We start from the raw sequence: 22,711 nt of genomic DNA, 5'->3' as shown, positions 1-22,711 counted from the left end.
ACCCCAAGACAAAAAATAATGATAACATATTATTTATATAAGACTTTTCTTCGAAATTAATTATTGTATATAGTTTCTTCAAGTATGCTGTTATATTCACAATTCATCATATATACCAAACAGTTAGCTCCATGCTAGTGAAAGTTTCTAGTCTCAATAAACCAGTAAACCAGAGTTGGAATACATGCAAACTGAATTGAATTTGATGAGTTAGAGTTATATTAAATACAGTGTAACGATACACGATTGAATTATTTGAATTTTGTAGTTTATACACAAAAACATATCATCATATACGGTATATAGTCACACATGATATAACAAGAAATTAGACCAATAAAACATAACTATCCCTCCTCGGCTTCTCTATTCATTTTAATTCGTAAATTAACTAACATAACAAGTTTTCCATATTTATAACAACCATTCGTGTGTTTAATGAAGCTTTTTGAAAATGAAAAATTAGTGCGTAAAGGGAGTAGAGACAACCACTAAATTAAATGATGATCGTCAACATCAGAACCATTTGTAAACAATTCCCTATGCAACTAAATAAATATACAAACAAAATAACCTACTAAAAATGGAGATTATAAGACGGAGTTTGCGCTGTATTATTTCTTATATAAACAATCTCTCATCTTCTATATGATCAGATCGCTTTCAAAACTTCTACGGTAACGCGACGTTTTCTATTTTTTCGATTGTTTTATTTTTCTAGGCAACCGTATCTTTATCTCCGATCTTTCTGCTTCTTTCTTAATTTCAGATACGATGAACGCAGGTACGTTGAATCTCTTACAGTAAAAAAACACCCAGGAGATCGGTTTTAATTCGTTCTAGGGTTTTATTACATCTTAGCTTGTCATAACGATTTTTTTTTTTTAGTTTCGGTTATTTTTCAGATTTAAATATTAGGGTTTCTCTCTTTTTAGATTAAGAGTTTATGGTTGAGAAGAGAAGAAAAAATATGGATTCCGCAAGAAGTTGGTTTCACAAGTTTCAACCTCGAGACAAGCCTCGTAAAAAAGATATGTTCTCCGGTAGCACTTACGGCGGTGGAACAGAAACCACGGTCCCCGGTGGAGGAAATGAAACTGAGACGGCGGGGAAACTTCCTCCTCTAGGTGGAGAAGGAGAAGCACTCTCCAGTACAACCAAACAGAAAGTTGCGGCAGCCAAGCAGTACATTGAGAATCATTATAAGGAACAGATGAAGAACCTCAACGAGAGGAAAGAGAGGTATATATACTATATAGTATACAATAAACACGTGTATGTAAAAACATATTAGTCTTGATGTGTTTATTTATTTAAATATGGCAGACGAACAACGCTTGAGAAGAAACTAGCAGATGCAGATGCATCTGAAGAAGATCAAAACAATCTTTTAAAGTTTCTTGAGAAGAAAGAAACAGAGTACATGAGACTCCAAAGGCATAAGATGGGTGCTGATGATTTCGAACTCTTGACTATGATCGGTAAAGGAGCTTTTGGCGAGGTTCGAGTTTGTAGAGAGAAGAACACTGGTCATGTTTTTGCTATGAAAAAACTCAAGAAGTCAGAAATGCTACGTCGAGGCCAGGTTTTACATAACGTTTTAATTTCGTTTATTCGTGGTTTTATTTATAAGTTTTTTGAAACATTATTTTTGTAGGTGGAGCATGTAAGATCAGAGAGGAATCTATTAGCAGAAGTAGATAGTAACTGTATAGTGAAACTATACTGTTCTTTTCAAGACGATGACTATCTTTACCTGATAATGGAGTATTTACCTGGCGGCGATATGATGACTCTTCTGATGAGGAAAGACACTTTAAGTGAAGATGAAGCTAGATTCTATGCGGCTGAAGCTGTTCTAGCTATTGATTCTATCCATAAACGCAACTATATCCACAGGTATGTATTGGATCATTTGTTCATTATTGCCTTATTGGTCACAAAGAAAGGTGTGTGTTTGAGATGTTTTGTTGCTGTTGAGACAGGGACATAAAGCCGGATAATCTGTTGCTTGATAGAATTGGACATCTGAGGTTGTCTGATTTTGGACTATGTAAGCCGTTGGATTGTAGTGTCATTGAAGGTGAAGATTTCTCCGGAGGAGGCTTAGAGAGAGAAGAGATCACACCAACAGCTCCTAAACGCTCGCAGCAGGAGCAGTTGCAACATTGGCAAAAGAATAGAAGAATGCTTGTATGTACCATACACTCCTCTTTGCCTCTCTTTTGCTAATATGTAAAAGCAAATACAAATTTAAACCAATATCATATTATCTATATTTTATTATCTAAATTATATATATATATATATATATATATATATATATATATAATTAGAAGTTTTCTTTAGTAAGGTGTGTAGCTGTAGTTATTCTTGGTGTAAACACTTGCAGGCTTACTCAACCGTTGGTACACCAGACTACATTGCACCTGAAGTCTTGTTAAAGAAAGGGTACGGCATGGAATGTGACTGGTACGTCCACACGTGCCTAATTATACTTTGTTAATAATAGTTTTAAAATTTTCAAGTATTTGAAAAGTAGTATGGAAATTAATAGGTGGTCACTAGGAGCCATAATGTACGAGATGCTTGTTGGATATCCACCGTTTTACGCCGACGACCCAATGTCAACTTGTAGAAAGGTTGCAATCTTTTTAATAAATCATTTACTTGAATTTTCGTATCAGTTTCACTTATTTATTAGTTATAGACTTATGATTCTGTATAAATCAGATAGTGAATTGGAAAACACATTTGAAGTTCCCTGACGAAGCAAGGCTATCACGAGAGGCTAAAGATCTCGTTGGTAAGCTTTTGTGTAACGTTAACCAACGACTCGGTGCCTCTCAAATTAAGGTATCATTCTCTTCTTTTTTCTTGTATAATAGTTCAAGTTGAAGTTTAGAACATGTTTAATTTTTTATCAAATTAATAGCTAACGAGCTGCGAATGTTAATGGATGTGGCAGGCACATCCATGGTTCGAAGGTGTTGAATGGGAAAAGATTTACCAAATGGAAGCTGCTTATATCCCCGAGGTCAACGATGATTTGGATACTCAAAACTTTGAGAAGTTTGATGAGGTTTGTGTTCTATCTTTTTGCTTCTTCTTTTTTAAACTAATAATGCCCGATAGTCCTTGAATTTTTATATATTTTACTGTATGTTTAGGAAGATCATCAAACTCTGACACCCTCCTCTAGAACAGGACCATGGAGAAAAGTAAGTCAAGTTTCATTACCTTTCCTTTTCAATAACATAACGGGCGTTAAGCATGATGATAAGCAATGACAACAATAGTACATATTAGTATATTACTAAGCCTATACATCCTAATCGAATAATTAACTTATTATCTTCTTTAAATTTTTTTACCGAGAATAGTTTGAATTTGAAAATTTCGAAAATACAAGAACTTCGTACGTAACTTCACTTACACTCTCTCTCTTTAATTTGTCTCTGCAGATGTTATCTTCAAAAGACATAAACTTTGTTGGCTACACATACAAAAACTTCGAAATCGTCAACGACTATCAAGTCCCTGGGATAGGTATCTTCATCTTTTTACAGATATTAAATGCTTTATAAATAATTCTTGATTAGCAACAAAACACTAACTAATATTACGGTTTATTTATTTCAAAAATCCAGCGGAAGTGAAGAAGAAAGAGACAAAAGCAAAGAGACCATCCGTTAGGTCACTATTCGGTACGTGAAAACCTCCCATGCAACCAAAACTCTCACATCCACTTTTATATCTATTCGTAGCCCTAATAACTGGCTTAACGTGTGTGGCAATCTAACAGAGAGCGAATCATCAGAGTCGTCATCGGACACATCACAAACGGTGGCTGGTACGGAGAAACATACAATCAACCGTTGTTTCTCGAATCCGACATCTCGTGAAATTGAACGCAAGCTGAGACGTCAAGAGTCCAAGTAGATTATCTATTGATGTAGATAGATATTTAGAATAAATATCTTAATTATTTAGTGTTTTATTTATTATTTGAATAATTATCTTTATTGTTTTAGGGTTTTATGGTTTTCTTATATATAGCCGTTTAGGCTTAAGATTGTATGCAGTTTATGATTTGATTAATAAAATTGAGAGTTCTCTCTTTGTTGTTCCTTGCTTTCGGTAGATCATTGGTGATCTCAACGAATTTAAGAAGACATTGATCTTAGGCATTCTTAGACTAAATAAGATCTTTGTGATTATCCTAGTTTTCCGGGTATTCTCAGAATCAACGGATCTCTAGTCCTATCTTATAAGGCTTCCGCTACATCAGGTGGTATCAGAGCAGGCGTTTTGGTTTCTTAATCAAAACTCGATTCTGGAATCATGGAGAATTTATTCGTGAAAAATGAAGAAATCAGTTACATAGTTATTGTTGGTGATCCGGTTTATGATATCTACAAGTACGATAAAATAAACTTCATCAATGATCAATTGTCAAGGGATGTGGTCGTGAATCAGAGTCAAACTATGATATCAAGGGAAGATGTCCACGTGTGCAACCACCACAACCATATTAACAATGGCGTGATCATGAGGAGCATAGAAAGTCAAGGCATCGTGTATGAGAACAAAGAGATAGTGGATGTGTTGTCTCATTATTTGAAAGAGCACATCAAGACAAAATTGCGATGGCTTGTCATGTGTTTCGCTAATGTTGTTTTGAAGATTAAGGTGATGGTGCGAAAGAATTATATTCTTTTATTTGAAGAATATTATTTATGGAAAAGTCGTAAAAGATTGGAAGTTCTCATGAAGATTTCAAGTCTGGAAAGTTTTGAACTAAAAGATCACGGTTAAGATTCGAGGACGAATCTTTCCAATCCGGAGAGAATGATGAAGAGAGATATTTGGATACATCCAAATATCTTAATTATCTAGATTATTATTTATTCTAGTGTTTATCTTAATTAGTTATAATTATCTTAAAGATTTTTAATAGTTTTAAAATTATTTGGTTTTCATATAAATAGGTGTCTATGCCTAGAGTTGTATGGAGATTATTGATATTGATATTTTATAAAAGAGAGGTTTGAAACCTTTTATTTCCTTGTTACGGCTAGAACTCGAGAGTTCTCAACGAATCAAGAAGACTTTGATCCTAGGTATTCTCAGACTAAATAGGATTCATTGTGTTATCGTAGCTTCCGCTACATCAGGTGGTATCAGAGCTGCGTCTCTTTGGTTTTTCAATCGAAGAACAATTCTGGATGTCATGGTGAGTATAAGCATTTATTCTATCCTGGACGAAAGTCCTTTTGTTGTGAGAGAAGAGAACCATGAGATCTATCGAGAGATCTATGGTGATCCAATCTATGATATATATGAAGACGATGTCCTTCATATTGACTTTATTTTCAAAGAGGGTTCCATTGAAATTTCGCGTGCAAAGTTAGGGCAAAATCGTATTTGTGAAGATTTTCTGCAGAATCTTAATTATCTGTCAGGTGCAAATTTTGTGCGAAAACGGATTTGTGAAGATTCAAGTTACAAACAGATCAGTGCAAAAATCGTGCAAAACATACTATTGAAGATTCGACGAAGAGTTTTTCTTGGAAAACGTTTTGGATTCGAAGACTACGATCAAGATTCGAGGATGAATCTTTTCCAACCCGGAGAGAATGATGTAGATAGATATTTAGAATAAATATCTTAATTATTTAGTGTTTTATTTATTATTTGAATAATTATCTTTATTGTTTTAGGGTTTTATGGTTTAATTTTCTTATATATAGCCGTTTAGGCTTAAGATTGTATGCAGTTTATGATTTGATTAATAAAATTGAGAGTTCTCTCTTTGTTGTTCCTTGCTTTCGGTAGATCATTGGTGATCTCAACGAATTTAAGAAGACATTGATCTTAGGCATTCTTAGACTAAATAAGATCTTTGTGATTATCCTAGTTTTCCGGGTATTCTCAGAATCAACGGATCTCTAGTCCTATCTTATAAGGCTTCCGCTACATCACAAAACCAAAATCATCCGAAAGGAGATAGCTCAGTAGATCTTTTTTCTGTTGCTCTGGATCTTGTTTGACGTCGCCATGTTCTTTCTCTACCATCATCTTCATGTCGTTATGATTAGCAAAACCAGCTTCTCGTTGCTCTTGGTTCGGTAAGACGGTGTTGTTGTTGTAGCTCTCCACCTGAGATGGGACAAGAGGACGCTGTCCATGGTTGTTGTTGCTCTGAGGAGGAGGAGGAGGCATGACTTGAGCCGAGTCTTGACCTTGAGGAACCGGTTGCACCAGTTGTAATCTCTCTTCTTCCAGTTCTCGTAGTTGTTGTTGAGTCAAGCTTACGTCCATATTTGGCATAATCAAATCACTACTAAAACGCAAATTGTAAGTTTATAGAATTGCTTGATCTTATTCATGAATATACAAACGTATTTATACAACTTCCTTAACCGACTTGGTTAGGATAAACATCTCAACTAACTTCATATTTATCTCTCACAATACTTGTACTTATCTCTTAACTGATTCTATCATTATCTCCTCCAATACTCCCCCTCAAGTTGGGAAGGTGAAGGTTTCGAACTCCCAACTTGACCAACAAGTACTCAAACTGCGCACGACCAAGTGCCTTTGTCAAAACATCTGCTAGTTGCTCAGTGGTTCTTACATGAACCGTCTCCAACAGTCCTTCTTGTATCGCATCTCTCACTTGATGACAATCAGATTCAATATGTTTAGTTCTTTCATGGAACACCGGATTGGCTGCTATATGCAATGCTGACTTGCTATCACAGAACAGCTTGGATGGTTTGCGCTGTGGAGCTCCTAAGTCACGTAACAGTCTCCTAAGCCACTTCACTTCTCTTGTTGCCTGCGCCATCGACCGGTACTCAGACTCAGCCGACGAATGTGACACTACTCCCTGCTTCTTAGTCTTCCACGATACCGGTGACTCACCAACAAGTGCCACATACGCACTCAAAGATCGTCTCGTAACAGGGCATGCTGACCAATCCGCGTCGCAGTATACAGACAAACTCGTATCCACTTGAGATCCCAACAGTATACCTTGACCAGCAGTTCCTTTTAAGTATCTTACGACTCTCATAGCAGCACTCCACTGCATCTCACGAGGCTTTTGCATGAACTGTGATAAGATATGTACTGCATACGATATGTCTGGTCGTGTAATTGATAGATAAATCAAGCGACCAACTAACCTCCTGTACTTCTCTGCATCTCGTAAAAACGGACTCAAGTCCAACGCCAACTTGTGCTGTATCTCCATCGGTGTAGCAGCCGGTTTCGAACCAAGCAATCCAGTGTCTGCAACCAAGTCCAGAGTATACTTTCTTTGCGTGAGCAAGAATCCTTCAGCACCACGTCCAACTTCTATTCCAAGGAAATATTTTAGTTTCCCCAGGTCCTTCATATGAAAGCATTTTCCTAAATGATCTTTGAACTTGGTTAAAAATTCGACATCATTCCCACAAATGAGTAAATCATCCACGTATATGAGTACCCTAAGCTCCACGTTTCCCTTCGAATACATAAACAGAGAGTAGTCTGCGTAAGAATGGTGAAACCCGAAGCCTTTAAGTGCATCTGTGAGTTTCTGGAACCAGCATCGAGGAGCTTGTCTCAGCCCATATATCGCCTTATGCAACCTACAAACTTTGTTTGGTCCCGACGCCTGAAACCCTTGCGGAAGCTTCATATAAACCTCTTCTTTGAGATCTCCATGCAAGAACGCATTGTGCACATCCATTTGATGTACAATCCATCCTTTCCCTGCTATTATTCTCAACAAACATCTCACAGTCGTCATCTTCGCTACCGGAGCAAATGTCTCCTTGAAGTCTCTACCTTTCACTTGCCGATTACCTAGAGCCACTAAACGAGATTTTGGTCTCTCCATACTCCCATCAGCATTGTATTTGAATTTGTAGATCCACATGTTGCCTATGGCTCTCTTCCCAGGAGGCAAATCCACAATACTGAATGTCTTGTTAACCTCAAACGCCTTGATCTCACTCTGCATTGAGTCACGCCATATCTCTTGCTGCATAGCTTCTTTGTAGCTTCTTGGCTCTTCTCCATTTGTTATTGCAGCTAGAAAAGCTTTATGTGCAGGGGAAAATTTATCATCAGATATATAGTTTGTAATAGGATACGGCGTGTTACCTTGGACTGTCAACGTTGACTCTGACTTTGGAACAGAAGCAGTGTTGAGATCGTGATGGGGTTCTTCTTTGAGACAACGCGCGTTGTAGTTGACATAATCTCGCAGCCTCGTTGAAGGTTTCTTGTCTCTACACCCCCTACCCATCATGGGTTCAACTACTTCAGTTGATACTTCCTCAGCTTTGTCTTTTTCCATTCCTATCTCTTTTCCACCGTCACTTTGCTCTGTCCTCTCACTCTGTTCTCTAGGCACATTCTGTTCAGTAACCACCGGAGTGCTAATGTCCCCTCCAGAGACTTGCACACTCGTTGTAGGCACACTCACACCCACATTAATGATCCAATCATCATCTGGACTACCCGTTACTTCTCTAATCTCCACGCACTTTTCTGTTTCTTGTGAAAAAGGAAACACATCCTCAACAAAGCTTATGTCTCTGGATACCACAAATTCATTTATTTCCATGTCATACACCCTCCAGGCCTTCTTCCCAAATGGGTAGCCTACAAACACGCATCTCCTACTCCTTGCGCCAAACTTGTCTTTGTTCCTATCTCGCCTATGTACATGACACAGCGAGCCAAACACACGCAAGGAACCATAATCTGGCTTAACTCCGAACAAAACTTCATGCGGTGATCTGTTTTTCAAAATCTTTGTTGGCGTCATGTTGATCACGTGTGTCGCCGTTGTTACAGCTTCTCCCCAAAATTTCACAGGCATGTGTGACTGAAACAACAATGCCCTTGCAACATTCAAGATGTGTCTGTGCTTTCTCTCCACACGCCCATTTTGCTGTGGCGTGTCTACGCAGCTTGTTTGATGTATTATCCCTTTATCCTGAAAGAAATCCTTCAAACACATGAACTCCATCCCATTGTCACTTCTCACAATCTGAACCGCTTGACCAAACTGTTTTTCACTGTAAGCGCAAAACCTCTGTATAATTTTCTTCACTTCAGATTTTGCCAGTAATAAGTGTGTCCATACTGCTCTCGAGAAGTCGTCAACCACAGTAAGAAAATAGGCTGCACCACTCGAAGCAGGAACTCTATACGGTCCCCAAACATCCACATGAATTAACTCAAAGATCTTGCTCGTTTTATTAATACTATCATAAAAAACATCTCTTGTTTGCTTTGCTCTAAAACACACGTCACAGTGACTAGAACAAGCTTTATTTTTAACACCAGAAAGCTCAGACAAAGTAGAAAAAACCGAAACAGATGGATGTCCAAGTCTTCTATGCCACAACAGTTGATCCTCACTCCCATCAGCTTTGCAGGCACGAGCAACTCTCACATCCTTGAAGAAGTAAACCCCATCACGTTCTTCACCGGCTCCAATCAGAGTCTTCGAAGAACGGTCCTGCAAAACACAAATGGTGTCTGTGAATAAGGCAAAACAATTAGTATGCTTCAATAGTTTGGACACCGAGATAAGAGTACAGTCCAAGTTTGGTACTAGAAGCACATCTTTCAGAGATATGCGATCCGTGAGGATCATGTCACCCATTTGAGTAGACGTTGAACGTCCTCCATCCGCAAAACCAACTACACACGGTCCTATGTTTCTAACATTCACCAGGAATGAGACGTTTCCAGTCATATGGTGTGACGCACCAGAGTCAATTATAACATCACCTATAGGCTTACCAGAAAGCTTCTCAGACTGTGTGTATGATCTCCCTTCATTGATTATCTGAGTGATAGCTTTCCATTGATCTGGTGACAAGTCTGAAGTTCCAGACCCGTGTGAGCTTGTCGCATGAGCAATGTTCGCAGTACCACGTCCACTTGCTCCCCCACGACCATAACCACTGTTGGATCTACCGCGTCCACCTCTGCTAGAACCTCTTCCTCGCCTTTCATTCATCCACTCAGGGAAGCCAATTATCTGCCAACACGTGCTCTTGTCGTGTCCTGTCTTGCCACAGTTAGAACAATTTTTCTCCACTGATCTGCTTCCATACCCTCCATTAGTGTTTTCTGATCGTGTCGCCAAACTACTAGCATCACGAGCTTCTTTTGAACTTTCTTCCAGTTGCAACTCTCTTCCTTCTTTTCTACTTGCAAACCCAATAGCTTCTTGTTGAGCCACTTCTCTGGATTTAGCAGTGTTTAGTCTCGCCTCTTCTCTGATAACCTTTGCGTAGGCTTTACCCAAATCAGGCAACTCATCTGCCTCTATTATTGCTGTTACCACATTGCTGAACCTCGAATCGTCCAAGCCCATGATGAACTGATGCACACGCTCATCTTCTCTCTCCTTCTCATATGCCGCAGCTGCTGTACAGCTACACGCTGGAGGAGGTTTGTAAGTTTGTAGTTCTTCCCACATCATCGCCAGACGACCATAATAGTCTATCACTGGCTGTCCGTTCTGTCGACAAGATGCAAGCTGTTCCATCAACTGATGAACTCGCACTTTGTTACCGACCTCAAATCTCTTCTTCAAATTCTCCCACAGCTTGTGTGCTTCTGTGATAAATGTCACAGTAGATCTGACCCTCGGTTCTATGGATGATCGTATCCAACCGACTATCATAGAATTGACACTTAACCATGCCTCCAACTCAGAGCTCTCCTCGCTTGGTTTGGGCAACGTTCCGTCAATGAAACCAAACTTTTTCTTTGCCCTAAGCGCATTAGCCATCTCCATTGCCCATTCGTTGTAATTCTCACCCTTCAGCTTAACTGATGTAATCAGTGCTCCTGGATTATCTGACGAGAACAGAGTATACGGCGAGGTCATCACCATCGAATCACTCTGTTTCGCAACCACTTGCTTATTCTCATCTCCCATGATGTATCTTGTTTATCACAGAACAATTCTGAGCGTAGGTTTTATGTTGATCTCCGCTCTGATACCATGTAAGTTTATAGAATTGCTTGATCTTATTCATGAATATACAAACGTATTTATACAACTTCCTTAACCGACTTGGTTAGGATAAACATCTCAACTAACTTCATATTTATCTCTCACAATACTTGTACTTATCTCTTAACTGATTCTATCATTATCTCCTCCAATACAAATCATCCCACTCAGGATCATAGAAAAAACTCTGTAGATCTATTTGCTGTAACTCTTGCTGATATTGTTGTTTGATGTCGCCATGTTCTTTCTCTACCATCATCGTCATGTCATAATGATTAGCAAAACCACCTTGTCGTTGCTCTTGGTTCGGTAAGACGGTGTTGTTGTTCTCCACCTGAGATGGGGCAAAATTGGTATCCCACGAGAGACACGGTTCTTGGTTGACATTGCTCGGAAGAGGAGGAAGAAGGGGAAGAGTGGGTGGATCTTCTTGCTCTTTCCCTTCGTCTAGAATTTTCAAGAGTTCATCAATGTCAATCGTAAGATTATCATCTGCGCCATCAAAAGCAATATCATCCAATGGATGACGTTCTTGGTTGTCGTTGAGAAGAGGATCTGGTGAATCTTGTTGCTGCTCATGTTGTTGATTGACGTCGTTGCCTTGGTTAAAACTTGGCATGAGTCCATAGCCAGTCATATCACCCTCTGCGTTATGATAAGCAATATCTTCCGATGGATAATGTTCTTGGTTAACGTTGCTCTGAAAAGGAGGATGTAGAAGATTAAGTGAATCTTCTTGGTCTTGTTGTTGTTGCTGATGTTGATTGAAGTCGCCACGGCCATTCGGATAAACAACATCTTCCAATAGATTCTGTCTTTGGTTGTGGTTGCTCCGCAGATGACGATCTACAAGAATAAATGAATCTTCTTGCTCTTCTGGTTGTTGCTGAGGTTGATTGACGTCGCCACCTTTGCAATCTTGCATAGCAGAACCAGCTTCTTGCTGCTCTTGGTTTGGTAAGACTACGTCGTTGTTGTCGTTTTTCACATGATCAACCTGATGAGCAGTAGGGACATGGGGTTTGAATCTCTCGTCACTATGAAGTAGTCTGACATGACACAAGACCAAATCATGGAACTCATCACCATTCCTGTGAAGGGAATACTCATCCATGTGCCAGTCAGTCTTCTCTGTAACAGCCCGATCCCCCGGAGTCCGACCGGGGTTATCGAAGGGGCGTTATGGACACGTGTCTACTCATCTAGACAACCCTACGTGTCCCGTTACTGGTCCCGAGAGACGAGCGCATAACCTTCTTTGAAATACCGTCATACCCACATCCATATACTTCTACTTACAGTCCTGCGCACAGGAAAAATGGAAATGGAGGGGTGAGCAACAAGTTACTCAGTGAAGTGGTTCTAGACCAGCCTGCCCGCATGACACTCTATACTACTCCATGCGGGAACTAGGACTGACTAGCCACTACAATCAGTTAATGCATTTTCATCATTTCCTAATGTTATCTGCAATTTCCACAATCACTTCCATTCATTTCTAACAACCTAGCGATCAATCAATACAATGATCTCACTCATTGCCACACACGTCAAACCCTAGACTTAACCGACTCCTCTTGTCCGTCCGACCCGACCCTATGACACCTTTAACTCCCCGTTACCCGACCATGAGCTAAAACCCTACAATGCACATCCTTTTCAACTTTTCATCTTTTCCTCTTTTCCTCTTTTCCTCTTTTCCTCAGTGGGTAGCCCCCCACTAGGCTTCTACCCCATATTCATGTGGATTCGCCACATCTCCTATGGGTGCTTCCATATTCATGTGGATTCGCCACATCTCCTATGGATACCTAGCGTGGACTACTTACCCCACCTACAAACCTTAGACTCTCTATATGCTTTCCCACCCATGCTTAACCTTAACATCCTTCTTTCATACTTTTACTTATCATTTCACTTCCTTATCGTTTTCACTTAATCCTCCCCATTCCCAATTACTTTCCCTTTTCATTCATACTTGAACTTGGACTAAATCACTAGACGCCACCCGTTATCGGTGTCACACACAATACACATCGCATTCAAGTTCTACTTCAATAACGTTTATAATCATTGCTCATCTATCATCCTAGCATTTGTTCCTCTCTAGCATCCTAACTTCAATCACAACAACACATGGGACAACACAACCAAACATACAAGTATCAACTACCAATCAATCATTACCACGACAATTCAATTCAGTTCATCAAGTCCCATTTATCAGTATGAGGGTTCTTATGCATCATGATTCATTCATCTATCATCCTAGCAATACCATGTCCTATCAACCTAACTCCCAATCAGGGTCTAATCAAGCCTAACTCCAACATAAAGGAGTATACAGAACCATGAAAGAAGGTTGGGTTCGAAACACTCCACCTTAGTCTTAGATCTGGATCTGGATCTGGAAACGAGGATTTGAGAAGGTTGAGATCTGGTCAGCACCACCACTTCACGGCGCCGGCGAGAGGGAGAGAGAGAGAGAGCGTGCGACGGCGAGGAGAGAGAGAGAGAGCGACGCGCGGGAGAGAGAGAGAGCGACGCGCGGGAGAGAGAGAGGAGAGAGAGAGACGGCGCAGGAGAGAAGGAGAGAGAGCTCGACGGCTAGGGTTTTCGACCTCCGGGAATTCTCTGCAGAGCTTCGCTTCAGATTTGTGATGAGGCGAAAAGGGAGACTGCATCTCTTTTTATAGTAAAGGGAAGGGGAAGCCCTAGGGTTTTGCTAAATGGGCCGTAGAGAAGCCCATATTCTTTGGGAAATTTTTATGGGCCAGGAACCGGGCCGTTACAATCCTCCCCCGTTAATCGGAATTCGTCCCCGAATTCCAAAGCCCACATCTTTCAGACCAATCGTTCGTTACCAAAATGGATTCACACATTCACACAACAATCAAGGGAGGCATACATGACACGATAACTCTACTGGGATCTTTAAAACCAACGAAGGAATGTCATAAATAATAAAAGGAGTAGGACTACAATAGTTTGTAAAAGAAAACCCAGCACATCTGCACAATACAGAATGCCGTAAATAAGGGAAGGAACACCAACTCCAATAACCAATAAATGAAATAAAACCATTAGCGAAACACGTGTCCTACTCCTACGAATCGTCTCTAGGATCTCGTCTAGCCACATTGACATGGCGAGGGGCAGCGGGACTCGGATCCCAGGTCTTCATCGCCCTCTGCGACGCGGTCCTCCTCGGCCTCCGCCTCCTTTCCCGCCAACCACTCCTCCGCATGCAGTGCTTGGTTAGCCATCCTTCTCACCAGTGCAAATTCCAGAGGCTCCAGGACTCCCACGAGTTCTTCACGAATATCCCCACGTAGCCCGGCCCTAAACAGATGACACCACTCCTCAGCTGGCTTCGGTTGACACATCTTGGCCGTATCCAAGAACTCCTCCAGGTAATCTCTCACCTTGCGTGGCTTCTGAACCATCTGGACCAGTACGTCACAATCACATGTTACTGCAGGTGGTTTTCGCGGACGCCCCCGCTTTCCCTTAGCGGGTGTCCCTACCGGCACCTCATGGCCATCGACGTCCCCACCCGGGTTTCCTCCTTCCATGCTCGAGAGAGCGGCCTCATCGGCTGCAATCTTCTCTTCTGCCTCCATGGCGAAACCTGCCATCCGCCTCACTAACGCGAACTCCAAGGGCTCCAAAACACCCCTCAGCTGCGCCTGGAGCTCCTGGCGTAGCCCGTTCTTATACCATATGCACCACGTCTCTGCATTCTTCGGTTTGCACAGCTTGGCTTGGTTGATGAAGTCCTCCGTGTATCCAGCGACTGATCGGTCCTCCTGAGCATTCTTGCTCAGCACTCCACACTGGCACTTCCCGGTGAACGCCCTTGGGGTTCCCCCTGCTGCACTTGGCGTCTTGCAGGGACGGCCACGCTTCCTCGGGGGTCCCTCTTCGGTTGCAAGCTGGAACTCGCATTGCCCTGCAGTAGGCGTGTCTCCATAGCCATCCTCTGGAAATGAGGCATCAACACCTTATGCCTCACAGTCTGCTCGTGCGGGTACCTGAATGGGAACTCCCTGTACTGTTCTTCAGGATCCGGAAACATGGGTAGCACCAAGTTACCCTCCCTGTCATAGTGACGCCTTTGGGCATACTCCCTGGTGTTCCTCCGTCCGTAGTGCATACGCGGCATCCTCCACTCGTAATGGTCAAGCGAAAACATCCTGCAATAAAATTTCAATCAGAACCATAATAGAAGTATGGATATAGTGGGATTTTCAATTAATCTTTCACAATCCGAAAATACTTAGTAATATTGCAATTTTTTTTTTTTTTTTTTTTTTTTTTAAACGTCGGAAATGCCGATCCCTTAGGACAGAACTAAGGGATCTTAACCCGCTCTGATACCAATTGTAACAGCCCGATCCCCCGGAGTCCGACCGGGGTTATCGAAGGGGCGTTATGGACACGTGTCTACTCATCTAGACAACCCTACGTGTCCCGTTACTGGTCCCGAGAGACGAGCGCATAACCTTTTTTGAAATACCGTCATACCCACATCCATATACTTCTACTTACAGTCCTGCGCACAGGAAAAATGGAAATGGAGGGGTGAGCAACAAGTTACTCAGTGAAGTGGTTCTAGACCAGCCTGCCCGCATGACACTCTATACTACTCCATGCGGGAACTAGGACTGACTAGCCACTACAATCAGTTAATGCATTTTCATCATTTCCTAATGTTATCTGCAATTTCCACAATCACTTCCATTCATTTCTAACAACCTAGCGATCAATCAATACAATGATCTCACTCATTGCCACACACGTCAAACCCTAGACTTAACCGACTCCTCTTGTCCGTCCGACCCGACCCTATGACACCTTTAACTCCCCGTTACCCGACCATGAGCTAAAACCCTACAATGCACATCCTTTTCAACTTTTCATCTTTTCCTCTTTTCCTCTTTTCCTCTTTTCCTCAGTGGGTAGCCCCCCACTAGGCTTCTACCCCATATTCATGTGGATTCGCCACATCTCCTATGGGTGCTTCCATATTCATGTGGATTCGCCACATCTCCTATGGATACCTAGCGTGGACTACTTACCCCACCTACAAACCTTAGACTCTCTATATGCTTTCCCACCCATGCTTAACCTTAACATCCTTCTTTCATACTTTTACTTATCATTTCACTTCCTTATCGTTTTCACTTAATCCTCCCCATTCCCAATTACTTTCCCTTTTCATTCATACTTGAACTTGGACTAAATCACTAGACGCCACCCGTTATCGGTGTCACACACAATACACATCGCATTCAAGTTCTACTTCAATAACGTTTATAATCATTGCTCATCTATCATCCTAGCATTTGTTCCTCTCTAGCATCCTAACTTCAATCACAACAACACATGGGACAACACAACCAAACATACAAGTATCAACTACCAATCAATCATTACCACGACAATTCAATTCAGTTCATCAAGTCCCATTTATCAGTATGAGGGTTCTTATGCATCATGATTCATTCATCTATCATCCTAGCAATACCATGTCCTATCAACCTAACTCCCAATCAGGGTCTAATCAAGCCTAACTCCAACATAAAGGAGTATACAGAACCATGAAAGAAGGTTGGGTTCGAAACACTCCACCTTAGTCTTAGATCTGGATCTGGATCTGGAAACGAGGATTTGAGAAGGTTGAGATCTGGTCAGCACCACCACTTCACGGCGCCGGCGAGAGGGAGAGAGAGAGAGAGCGTGCGACGGCGAGGAGAGAGAGAGAGAGCGACGCGCGGGAGAGAGAGAGAGCGACGCGCGGGAGAGAGAGAGGAGAGAGAGAGACGGCGCAGGAGAGAAGGAGAGAGAGCTCGACGGCTAGGGTTTTCGACCTCCGGGAATTCTCTGCAGAGCTTCGCTTCAGATTTGTGATGAGGCGAAAAGGGAGACTGCATCTCTTTTTATAGTAAAGGGAAGGGGAAGCCCTAGGGTTTTGCTAAATGGGCCGTAGAGAAGCCCATATTCTTTGGGAAATTTTTATGGGCCAGGAACCGGGCCGTTACATTCTCCTTCTCTAACTTCCCAGCCACGTTCTCTTTGAACACTAGTACCCTCTTGTAACCCATCAACTCCTTGTCATTCTTCTTTATTTCTATTATCTTACCTACTGACTTCCACGTGCCCCCTAAGCTATCTCCGTTACTCGGTACCATCCGGCTCACTGACCTGACACCTCTTATCTTCCTCGGAACAAAATAGTACCATTCGTTTCTACTATACAGAGGGTTCGTGTCGTGATGGAGAAGCCACGGCGCGTCTCCGTAGACGTTCAACGTTTTGATGAAACCGCTTATGTTCTTCTCCACCTTGTTCTTAAGATGAAGCTTCACCAACCCCAACTCCGTTGGTTGAAATCGCGAACCACGCGGATACGTACGCATAGTTATGACAAATAACAAGAACCAAGGAAAGGAATCAATCTGTGCTCTTTGTTTCTGTTTTCTTTTGCTGAGAATGAGTTTCAGGGAGTAGGGGAATCAGTATATATAATTACATGCAGTTTCCATTTTTTTTTAATGTCGGTTTAAGTAAATATTTTTTTTCATTATATCAGATACCTCTATCATATTTTATATTGGTTAATTATAATGTTCACCTTAATGAATTAAATTTATTATTAAAATATTATTATTAATTACTTTTATTTAACTTTTTATTAATAGTTGTTTCCAAATCAACTTATTATCAAAAAGGCAATATCTTTATAGATATGTATATTTAATTTTTATATAAAACATTTATTTAATAAAAACGAATTTCCTTTTATAAAACTCAAAACGAATTTTCTATATAAATTTTTGTTACTAATGTACTACACAAACTTCGTGTCATCTCCCGAAGGATACTTCCACACAGTGCTCTGCAACAGCAAAGAGTTTGTTAACACTGCGATAGGACACGACCTTCACTACATCGCTTGGGACAACCCACCGAAGCAGCACCCTGTCTCTCTCTCGTTGAAAGATTTTGATAACATGGTCAAGAGCAAAGCTCCGTTTGCTCGTAAGTTCCACAAGAAGGACCCTGTGTTGGACAAGATCGACAGAGAGTTGTTGGGGCGGACACACAGGTTCTCACCAGGGGGGTGGTGTGTAGGGAGGTCGGGTAATGGGAGTGATCCGTGCTCTGTGCAAGGGAATGACTCGGTTTTGAGACCAGGACCTGGTGCTGTGAGGTTGCAGGAGCTTGTTCAGACTTTGTCTTCTGAGGAGTATAGGAGTAAACAATGTTCATGAGTGTTTGAGGTTTATCTAGTGATCATGCGAAATCTCATGTTGTACATTACTTTTTGGTTGATTGTTAATTTTGGTTATAGAATGATGATATTCAATGAATGAAGTGGCGTTGCTTAGGCTCCAAGAACAAGCCCAATAAGCTCTTACAACGAAAAAGAAAAAAAATGCGCCGTTGCCGGGGATCGAACCCGGGTCACCCGCGTGACAGGCGGGAATACTTACCACTATACTACAACGACTTTGTTGTTGAGTTTATTTATACAATACTTGACAAACATTAAATATGCTGTTATGTCTTGGTAAAGCTAACATACGTCGTTAATGGCGTTTCGTGAGGTAAGGCCATGCATCCTCGTACGCTTCGAACTGCACTACGATGACCTCTCTCACTAAAAAATTGAGCTCTTACGCGAACCAAGGAAACAATGAACAAGCTCTTAGTCTCTTGGATGCGCGCCACTCAATATGTATGGTAAATGCGTCTCTGTTTCTCACGCTCGCAAACTGTTCGACGAAATTCCTAAGAGGAATGCGGTTGTGTGGAACGCGATGATTTCGCATTACACTCATTGTGGGAAGATCAGGGAAGCGGTGGATTTGTATGAGGCGATGGATGTTATGCCAAATGAGTCTTCTTTCAATGCTATCATTAAGGGTTTAGTTGGTACAGAGGATGGGTCTTCTAAGGCAATTGGATTCTGTAGGAAGATGATTGAGGTTAGATTCAAGCCTAGTTTGATTACCCTTCTTGCTCTAGTAATCAGCTTGTTCAGTCATTGGGGCTCTTCGATTGTTAAAAGAGATTCATTTTAAGAGAATTCAGGGGGTATACGGTTTGTGTGCAAGCAAGGACCATTACTTGTGTTTAGTGGATGTCTTAAGCAGGGTAGGGACATGGGGGTGGGGCTCTGCTTGGAGCTTGTATGAACTATGGAGAGGTTGAGCCCGCAGAGATTGCTGCAAAGGAATTGTTGAAGATAGAGCCGGAGAATCCGGCGAGTTATGTGTTGTTGGGGAGATATATATGAGTGTTGAAAGACAGGAAGATGGAGGCAGAGAGACTTAGAATGGAGACGAAATAGAAGGAGTAAAGGTTTCACCTGGTAGTAGTTGGTGTGTGTTCAAAGATTGACATGCTACCATTGTTCACTAAATTCTTGCAAGTCACTACACATCTTTAAATTAACGGCTAATGGGATAAAGGGCTAAAGGCTTTTACTATTAGCAAGTGAACATGAGCCAGACCGGCCTGGCCGGACCGGTTAACTAACTGGGGCAATTTGGTCTTTTGGCGTAGTGATTAGGGTTTTGACTAACTAGTGACAGTGAACGTGAACCTCCTTTTTTTGAACATCCCTTCTCCTACATTTCTTCTGTCTCTTGCTATTATCCATTTGTGTTCTTCGGTGTATGGTTTTATTTTCATATGGTTTTGCAGGAGCCTCCCGGGCTTATCTGAATACAAAAACTTGAGGAAGCAAGCCCCAAAGCTCCTGCTAGATTGTGTGTTGCCGTTTGTGTTGCAGGTTTGCCTTTACTCTCTAGGCTTTCTTGTGTCAAAAAAGCGGCTAAATCTCTCATTTGGAGTTGTATCTAAATTATTTGTTATTGTTGATGTTGATCGAATGTACTTAGAATTGGCTGTGATTATAAACTTACCCGCGCTTCTGAGATTGATTTCAGTGAAGCATATACGGTAAAAACATGGTTGAATTTCTTAATATGAGCCAAACTTTTTTGTTCATTTTCTATTACAATGTACAGTTTTGGCAGTGATGACTAATTTATAACAGCTTGATACGCCAGTTCTGCTTCAGATAATTCTTGACTGAAAAAGCTGTTTTCATTGTCTGAGCCTGTTTTTGTATCTCTGTATCTCTTTGGTGTTTGTCTTTTTAAAATACTGTATTTTTTCTTGTTTTCAAATTGGAAATGTCGATGAGGATCTAATCCGATTCTGTGAGGTGCAGTGGAGCCGAGACCCTGTTTACAGGGAGAACCCCTTGGCAGAAGCTGCAATTTCTTTGAATTCAATGGATTTTACTGAGACTTTCCATTGGTAATCATCCGTTTGGTTTTACTTGATTTCTAAGATATGAAAACTTGGTTTCATTGTTAAATTATACAATGATAACATCTGTTTCCTGAGTTTAAACTATACACTTGCGCTTGTATATGGTGCTTGTAGTCTGAAAAAACTCAGAAATTGTCAGTGTTCTCATCAGCTTTGTCTCTTTATCTAATTATGAGACTTCGAGTTAAACAAGAACACTACATTTGCAATTTTCTGTCTGCTTTGGAACTTATCTAACCCGATTCACCATTGAAGTTTTTGGTTGAGAAAGAGTGAACATATATAATTACAATGCAACACTGTATTAAACTTTACCAGTGACCTTGTTGCATAGTGCCTCACCTATTTTTTCCAATAATGGTTGCCTTTGATCATTAGCTGACTTTTTTGACTTGATACAATAGTGGTTGTGTTTGATCATTAGCTGACTTAAATAGTTTTGCAGGAGCCTCCCGGGCTAATCTGAATACAAAAACTTGAGGAAGTAAGCCCCAAAGCTCCTGCTAGATTTTGTTTTGCCGTTTGTGTTGCAGGTTTGCCTTGACTCTCTAGGCTTTCTTGTGTCAAAAAAGCGGCTAAATCTCTCATTTGGAATTGTTGTGATTGTTAATTGTTGATAGAAACTACTTAGGCGATGTGTTTTCTTACTGGCTATGATTATAAACTTGCCCGCGCTTCTGAGATTGGTTTCAATGAAGCATATACGGTAAAAACTGATAAGATCATAACAAGAGTCATGGCATCGTGGGATCATCTCCACTTGTATACGAGAACATTAGTTTAGTGGGCAGTTATTTAGTTGACATGTTCTTGTGTATTTAAGTTACCTATGTTTTGTTTAATGGGATATGAAAAGAAAATTGAAGTAACTTGTGTTTTGTTCTATTTAGTTTGTTCTTTCACAAACTCTCTTAGCTTTGAGGAGGGGCCTTAATTGGCATCAAAGCAAACTTGTGTTCTAAGGTATCAAAGGGCTTGATTAAGTTCACTCCTAACAAAAACATGGTTGACTTTCTTAATATGAGCCAGGTTTCTTCTCCATGTTTTGATTTCTCAGCTTTAAAAGTATTTATTTTTGGGCAGTGATGAATAATTTATAACAGCGTGATATCTGCTTCAGATAATCCTTTATTGAAAAAGCTGGTCTCATTGTCTGATCCAGTTCTATCTTTAAACAAAGTGTGTGTGTGTGTGTGTTTAATCTATTTTGGAATGTCGATGAGGATGTAATCTAACTGAATGAGGTGCAGTGGAGCTGAGACCCTGTTTACAGGGAGAACCCCTTGGCATAAGCTGCAATTTCTTTGAATTCTACGGATTTTACTGAGACTTTCCATTAATACTCATCCTTTTTGGTTTTATTGATTTATAAGATATGAAGAACTTGGTTTTGAGTTTAAACTATACACTTGCACTTTTATATGTGGCATGTAGTCTGAAAAAACTCATAAATTGCTAGTGTTCTCATCAGCTTCGTCTCTCGCTCTAATTATGAGACTGGAGTTAAACAAGAACTCTACATTGTTCTCTTAAGATGAAATACATTAGTTTGCTTTGTTGTTTTGTATGCCTTGTAACTTTTCTAACCTGTTTTGATGTCTTAAGATAGTGATATACTTAAATATTGGATTGATTATCGTTTGAGGTTTAGGGACAATGTCTTTTAGGAAACGTTGGGTTGAGTTTTGGTTATTTATTGACTTGAACACACCGCTCATTCACTGCTCCCTACTTTGATTAGTCCATCTTTTTTAATTAGACGTAAGAAACAAGTCATCTTCTATAAACAAATTGATATATACAAGCATTATAACGAGCTCAAGTCGCCAGTTAGACTTTACAACCAAACTATGGCCGTGGCTCTTATGGCGACTTTGGAAGGCTAGAAACTTGCTTGTCTTTGAAAATAGGCAGGTAACGGCTCAGGAGGTGATCACGTTGGCCGTACAAGATGCAAAGGAATGGCAATCAGCTCAAGATGTAGTTGCTTTATTGGCACGTAACCTCTCGGCAGGGCCCCCGGCGCCACCATCTTTCGAGAATGAGAAGCTAGTGTGCTATGTTGACGCAGCTTGGGATGCATCTACACGGAACTGTGGCTTTGCAGGAATATTCAAAGGGAGAGAGCAAGGTATGATCCAGAGCTTTAAAGACTCAAGGAGGTATGTGGAGTCAGCTCTGATTGCTGAAGCTCTGGCGGTTCGGAAGGCGGTTCTGGAAGCATTCATGTCCAATGTGGACTCCCTGTTGGTGTTATCTGACTCACAGACGTTGGTGAAGCTACTCAAGACTAAGGGTTCTAGGACGGAACTTAAT

At 40.9% G+C, this 22,711-nt stretch overlaps 2 protein-coding genes and 10 non-coding genes across 15 annotated transcripts; 10 read left to right on the top strand and 2 right to left on the bottom strand.

Annotated features, from left to right (window-relative positions):
• The first annotated feature begins 533 nt into the window (after window positions 1-533).
• Window positions 534-3,942, top strand: LOC106370951 (serine/threonine-protein kinase tricornered-like). 4 transcript variants are annotated; one of them, XM_048743385.1, is made up of 14 exons: window positions 534-677; window positions 770-784; window positions 936-1,242; window positions 1,327-1,585; window positions 1,658-1,899; window positions 1,986-2,193; window positions 2,393-2,472; window positions 2,558-2,642; window positions 2,734-2,856; window positions 2,969-3,082; window positions 3,171-3,221; window positions 3,465-3,549; window positions 3,651-3,707; window positions 3,806-3,942. In XM_048743385.1, the coding sequence occupies exons 3-14, from the start codon at window positions 947-949 to the stop codon at window positions 3,940-3,942; spliced, it is 1,737 nt and encodes a 578-aa protein (XP_048599342.1). In that variant the 5' UTR covers window positions 534-677; window positions 770-784; window positions 936-946. The 4 variants fall into 4 exon arrangements, with proteins under 4 accessions (XP_048599342.1, XP_048599343.1, XP_048599341.1 ...); XM_048743386.1 differs by lacking the exon at window positions 770-784 and having other exon boundaries at window positions 535-677; XM_048743384.1 differs by having other exon boundaries at window positions 624-784.
• Window positions 3,943-17,010: 13,068 nt separating this feature from the next.
• On the bottom strand, window positions 17,011-17,466 carry LOC125579263 (NAC domain-containing protein 6-like). The gene has a single exon (XM_048743236.1). It carries the CDS (start codon window positions 17,464-17,466, stop codon window positions 17,011-17,013), a length of 456 nt encoding a protein of 151 aa, XP_048599193.1.
• Window positions 17,467-18,488: 1,022 nt separating this feature from the next.
• Window positions 18,489-18,560, bottom strand: TRNAD-GUC. The gene has a single exon. It is a non-coding gene; the product is annotated as a tRNA-Asp (tRNA).
• Window positions 18,561-19,753: 1,193 nt separating this feature from the next.
• LOC125579701 lies at window positions 19,754-19,897 on the top strand. Its single transcript, XR_007317756.1, has one exon. It is a non-coding gene; the product is annotated as a small nucleolar RNA snoR134 (small nucleolar RNA).
• A 62-nt stretch (window positions 19,898-19,959) lies between these two features.
• LOC125579693 lies at window positions 19,960-20,051 on the top strand. Its single transcript, XR_007317748.1, has one exon. It is a non-coding gene; the product is annotated as a small nucleolar RNA U36a (small nucleolar RNA).
• A 34-nt stretch (window positions 20,052-20,085) lies between these two features.
• Window positions 20,086-20,182, top strand: LOC125579655. The gene has a single exon (XR_007317715.1). It is a non-coding gene; the product is annotated as a small nucleolar RNA Z223 (small nucleolar RNA).
• A 73-nt stretch (window positions 20,183-20,255) lies between these two features.
• On the top strand, window positions 20,256-20,371 carry LOC125579664. The gene has a single exon (XR_007317723.1). It is a non-coding gene; the product is annotated as a small nucleolar RNA Z278 (small nucleolar RNA).
• A 118-nt stretch (window positions 20,372-20,489) lies between these two features.
• Window positions 20,490-20,600, top strand: LOC125579681. The gene has a single exon (XR_007317738.1). It is a non-coding gene; the product is annotated as a small nucleolar RNA snoR97 (small nucleolar RNA).
• Window positions 20,601-20,834: 234 nt separating this feature from the next.
• LOC125579699 lies at window positions 20,835-20,978 on the top strand. Its single transcript, XR_007317754.1, has one exon. It is a non-coding gene; the product is annotated as a small nucleolar RNA snoR134 (small nucleolar RNA).
• Window positions 20,979-21,043: 65 nt separating this feature from the next.
• LOC125579695 lies at window positions 21,044-21,132 on the top strand. Its single transcript, XR_007317750.1, has one exon. It is a non-coding gene; the product is annotated as a small nucleolar RNA U36a (small nucleolar RNA).
• A 477-nt stretch (window positions 21,133-21,609) lies between these two features.
• LOC125579666 lies at window positions 21,610-21,725 on the top strand. Its single transcript, XR_007317725.1, has one exon. It is a non-coding gene; the product is annotated as a small nucleolar RNA Z278 (small nucleolar RNA).
• Window positions 21,726-21,809: 84 nt separating this feature from the next.
• On the top strand, window positions 21,810-21,919 carry LOC125579678. Its single transcript, XR_007317735.1, has one exon. It is a non-coding gene; the product is annotated as a small nucleolar RNA snoR97 (small nucleolar RNA).
• Window positions 21,920-22,711: the final 792 nt, after the last annotated feature.

This window comes from Brassica napus, chromosome A10 (genome assembly GCF_020379485.1).
Source record: "Brassica napus cultivar Da-Ae chromosome A10, Da-Ae, whole genome shotgun sequence".
NCBI classification, from domain to species: Eukaryota; Viridiplantae; Streptophyta; class Magnoliopsida; order Brassicales; family Brassicaceae; genus Brassica; species Brassica napus.
Note: the sequence above shows the minus strand (reverse complement) of the source record. Positions and strands in the feature narration are given on the sequence as shown.